This window comes from Asparagus officinalis, chromosome 2, assembly GCF_001876935.1.
Source record: "Asparagus officinalis chromosome 2, Aspof.V1, whole genome shotgun sequence".
Lineage (NCBI taxonomy): Eukaryota > Viridiplantae > Streptophyta > Magnoliopsida > Asparagales > Asparagaceae > Asparagus > Asparagus officinalis.
The window spans coordinates 80941951-80947236 of record NC_033795.1 but is presented as its reverse complement, the minus strand read 5'-3'; the positions used below and the strand labels follow the sequence as shown (position 1 = coordinate 80947236).

Sequence of the window (5286 nt, the reverse complement as noted above, 5' to 3'; positions counted from 1 at the left end):
GACACTTAGCGGTTATGTCAGATAATTATTTTGAAAATGCTTCTTGATTTGCTTTCGAAACTGTAATACCTGGAGCGTGAATAGCCATACCCCAAACAACTTATCAAGCTGAGCAGATTGTCGCTGCTCTGGGTCTAGATTATAATAGATTGATGCATGTCCGAATCATTGTTATTTTGTACCACAATGGCAATAAAGCCTTCAAGAATGTGACATTGTGAGTTTCTTAGTTGGAAACAACGTACAATTCTTCAATAAGCGATTACAACGGAGGACAGAGATAAACTACAGAAGAAAAATTCCAGCGCCAAGGTGCTTCGACATTTTCCATTAGCCTTCTAGATTGCAAGATTCGCTACAATGAACAAAGAAACAGCGAAAAATATTGAGGTGCACAAGCGAAAAAATCGATGTAGATGATGGAAATGAGACATCCTGCCTGAACTGCTGCGTTAGCTGTGGAAGGCATGTTGATAAAATTTTATCCTCGAATTTGACCGAAGATTGCAGAAATGTAAGACATCGGGATCTGTCAAGCTGACGGCATTCAATACCATTTTGGGGTAATGAGCTCTGTTGCGCTTCTACTTGGCCAGTTGTACTAATGCCATAATAATTTACCTCCATGCTTTTGTATGAAACATACCATTTATGATTACTATTACTGATACACCGCGTAAGCATAGCCACACCGGAAATCTGATTATCTTGATGTTTACTTAGAGCCCTCTAATTGATGCAGCTGGAAACAACTTATGGTCTGAGGGTATTGCTATGCATATGATGCCCATTTAAAGAACTCGTTTAGAATTACGTGCTATTCTATTATGGAGATTTAATGATTATCCAGCCCTATTGCTAATCTGTCTGGGCTATCCACAAAAGCGCTCGAAAGTGCTGCTTGTCCTGTATGTGAGTCCGGAATTTGAAGCTTCTTGTAATTACCACATAGCCGAAAGAGTTGTTATTGGTTTAATCGAAGGTGGTTGCTTTTTTTTTACCCATTAGTCATAAGTAGGAAGTTATCATGCTATGTTTGATGCGCCACAATTTGAGAAGAGATATGAAGCCGCAGTGCAGCTGACAGGTAATGAGATTGTTAAAGATTTTACTTGAGGGGTTTCCAAAATGCTTGTGTTTTGGAATAAAATCGATCTTCTCTCTTTTGGAAATTCCGTCTAGGTTGTAATAATCAACCTAGACGGATTTCCGTCTAGGTTGGTTCAGTATAGACGGCATTCCGTCTAGGGTCAACCTAGACGGATTTCCGTCTAGGTTGACAACCTAGACGGTTTTCCGTCTAGGTTGGTTTCCGTCTAGATTGATCAATCTAGACGGAAATCTGTCTAGTTTGATCCAAACTAAACGGAAACAGAATAAACCAATCTACCTAGACGGATTTCCGTCTAGATGATCCAACCTAGACGGATTGTAGACCAACCTAGACGGAAATTTCCGTCTAGGTTGGTCGTTTTTCTACTAGTGATACACAGTTGATATTAGATTTATGATCTGAAATAAACCCGCAAATTTTAAAGATGAATGTCTCAATAGGACTTGTTCAATAAGATTCAGAAAGTAAATTACCTATTGAACTAAACTAGTCCTTGCAGAATCTATACACTGAGTGGGATGGGAATGTCAACTTCTGCAATAACCACTAAATAATAGAAGCACAAGGACGGTTCATTTGATAATACATTACTTTTTTTGAGATAAAGTTAATTAACCAGTGACCAAAAGCACACAGATAAAACCCGAGAGTACTGATTTTAGCTTCTACATAGCGCCAAAAGACCACGAGGATAAGAGAAATGGCATGCTATATGGAATATATCTATGATATCTTTTGTGCTCTACAATTCCCTAATGTGGCAAATGACTGTTGGGGTTGAACACACAACCCGTGCCCTTCCGAATCTTGTGCCGAAAGTAGGCAAGAAGGAAATCACAGCAAATAAAAGAAAAACTTGCATGAAAGAATAATCAAACCAGAGAACACCAGATTTAATGAGGTTCGGCAAACATGCTTACGTCCTCAGGAGCCACATCAAAAACTTTGATTAATTAAAGAAGATTACAATGCTCGCAATATGCCCCTCTCTCTCTCTCTCTAAGATCTCTGATCTCAAAGTGTCATCAAAACCTCTCTTTTTCGTATTCTTCAAACCCTAAAAACATATCAAGGTATGTATAGTATCCCAGCCCAAAACAGATTCCCAACCGAACCAGGATTCTGGAAATCCTGACGTTGGTCGACCGGTGCATTGTCGTCGGTCGACCAGCCAGGACATCTTTTTCTTACAGGGTTCTTGTGCACCTTTTCGGTCGACCGGGGCAAGCTTGTCGGTCGACCGACCCGAAACTCCTATAATGTTCTACATGCTTTTTGGTCGATCGGACCACGTCCGTCGGTCGACCAAAGCTGGGTTTTTCAGTTTATTTGATGATTTCTTCTTCAGGTTTCGGTCCTCACACTTCCAAAACCAACAATGACATGCTATATGGAATAAATCTATGATATCTTCTGTGTTCTAGAATTCCCAAATGTGGCGACACGAATGATAAAGTCTTTATATAATGATAATTGATCCTTGTCCTAGCATAGATTTGATTCTCTTGCTGTCATGCATTGAAGCGACCTCCCATGCAGTGTTGCTAACAGCGACGTATGAAAATAATCAATAAAATCATATAGAAACTGTCTATGTGGTTAATGTGCATTATACGTACATGATATTTTTAAAAGCTCAGTTTTGGCGAGCTCTTACTGAACAAGGCCTCAGTGAACTTGGTGAATCAGGTTTATAAAAGGGATCCTTAACTTCATAGATATATATATATATGTGTGTGTGTGTGTGTGCGCGCGCGCGTGTGTGTGTGTAAAAGTGGAACCTTATATGTATTTATGTTATTCATGTTGACCCTCATTTTACATTATACGCAATATTCGGGATATAAACCCTTAAATTCTAGAAATAGAGTTGTAGAAGAAGCAAAGTCTATGCCAATAAATAGTGGTACCATTCCTTTTACATAAAATGTGTTGCAGGATATCAGAAGGGTAAATAATAAATTTCTGATTGAGTAAACCAACTTGCAGGCATCAAGTGCATATATAGAACCGTTCAAATAAACTGCAGAATTAACGTTAAAACTGTAACTTAATTACTAGTAATTCTTTACCCCCATGCAGATCATCAGCTGCTAAGAAATGACCCGTTTGAGTAGTATCAACATATATTGTGGTTAGGTAGCAAAAAGATGGGTATTTTTTGAAGGTATTTAGTTCAGAAATTATTTCTACAGGTACGTATATTAGTTAAAGACCCTACCCATTACCCCTCCCTTTTTTTATGGGCTGAAACCAGGATCCACTCATGGGTGGCGTCAATTTTTAGAAAAATCTGCTTTAAATGTGTGGCCGGTGGGATTTAAACCTGGGTTACTCCGATTCCGTGTTAAAGACCCTAACCATTACACCAAAACTCTGAGTTTATGGTGATGATGAAGGTTTATTGTTTATATTAATTCTAACGGTCTCAATTACAGGTTTGAAATTTATTAAGTGTAGGACTCCACTCTCAGGGTTCAGAAATTTTCAGACATTTAACTCATAGGAAACTGTAAACAGAAACCCATGGATTCCTTCATCTTCTTAGTACTCTTGAGTCATTAACCACTAATTTGCACAGACAAGCGTTAAAATATAAACAGACAACAATCCTTCATTACTTATGAAAAATAGGATATATACAGCAAAGATTCTGCTAAAACTCACTGTACACCCAACTATGATTGAAGAAAGTAAACTTGTAACTCTCACAGATTACTGCTCAAAATCCAATTACAATTTTATGAAGTCATATGCGTCTCACCATTTCTTATTTCTCTTGAGTCGTTTGCCACTAGAAGCATCATTTTCCTACATACAAGTATAGACTGCACTAATATGCAAACAAAATTATGTGCAGACAAACAGACTAAGGTTCAGAGTTTGTACATGATAAACAATGGTTGCTTAGCATTAACATGAGGATTTATACAAGCCTACTCTCCCAAGTCAAATGCACGCGGGTCAGTTCAGATTTATATAATTGGAGCTGATACTCCGAATTCATTTCTGAAAAACCCATAGTTTCATAAAGTTTCAGACAGTTTCAGAAACTCAAAGAAAACTGTCTGCCAAAATGAAGTACAGGATAAATCTTTTCCATGGCGTCAAATGTTATGGACTATGCATTTTTTGTATTTCATGAATCTATATGCATTTCTTCATCGTCCTACTGCGCCTAAATTACTCACCGCTATAAGCATAACTTTCCTGCATAATAGTGTGGACTGCGAAAATATGCACACTGACAGAAGCATGTACATAAACCGACAGCTTTATTGTTGCATACGATAAGCGATAGTTCTTTATTTCTTATCGAAAATAGGATACATCACAGATTCTACGAAGAGAACCTGTCTACAACTAAAGCAACACGCTTGCGACTCTCATAACTTGCTAGCTACTCAAAATCTGTCACTACGATAATAGTAGCAACTTAGAGCCAGATCGCACCAGCATCTCTGAGAAGTGTGATCAAGTCACCACCAAGATGAAGGGACATGATTTCATCAGTAGACCCGATCAATCTCCCACCGATGAACACAGCAGGAACGGGTTTACTTCGCCCAGTAAGGCGGGAAAGTGCCTTCTCAATCTCCTTACCATTCGCCATCTCATCGATTTCATGGACAACAGTTTTAACACCGAGCTCGGAGAAGAGCCTCTCGATTGCGTGGCACATGCAACATGAGCTCTTGCTGAAGATCACCACTGCACTCTCTGAGGCTAAATTGTTCACCCTCTCCATTTCTTGACAAAATTGTGTATCTAGTGTTTTTGAAGAAGAGAAGACTTGGGATGTGATGCATCTGAGGTGCTTTGGGTGCTTATTTATATAGCATGGAAAGGGGGCAGATTTGAAATATTATAAAGAAATGAAACGTTAAATTTCACAAACCCCCTCCCCCTCCCCACAAATAAATAAATAAATAAATAAATAATAAAAATAAAAATAAACTTTATGACTTTTTTCACATAACTGCCTACAAAGTGTATCTTGCAATCAAAGGACCTTATTATCTGCCCAATTCTGTCATTTTTTTTTTGTTTTCTTTTGACTCGTCTTCTCCTCTTCTGTTTGCTTTTTGGGGTTTTGTTCATGGTGTTTCGTGTGAAACACCCTAAATATTTGGGGGGGGTTTGTGAAATTTACCCCAAAAAAAATAAAAGTT

The 5286-nt window shown here is 38.3% G+C and overlaps 1 protein-coding gene across 1 annotated transcript; it reads right to left on the bottom strand.

The window, feature by feature from the left end:
* On the bottom strand, positions 4372–4901 carry LOC109829685 (glutaredoxin-C1-like). The gene has a single exon (XM_020396727.1). It carries the CDS (start codon positions 4860–4862, stop codon positions 4551–4553), a length of 312 nt encoding a protein of 103 aa, XP_020252316.1. The 5' UTR covers positions 4863–4901; the 3' UTR covers positions 4372–4550.

Bases quoted from the DNA above. Each gene is read 5' to 3' on its own strand.
- LOC109829685 (XM_020396727.1), bottom strand. From the start codon at position 4,862: ATGGAGAGGGTGAACAATTTAGCCTCAGAGAGTGCAGTGGTGATCTTC.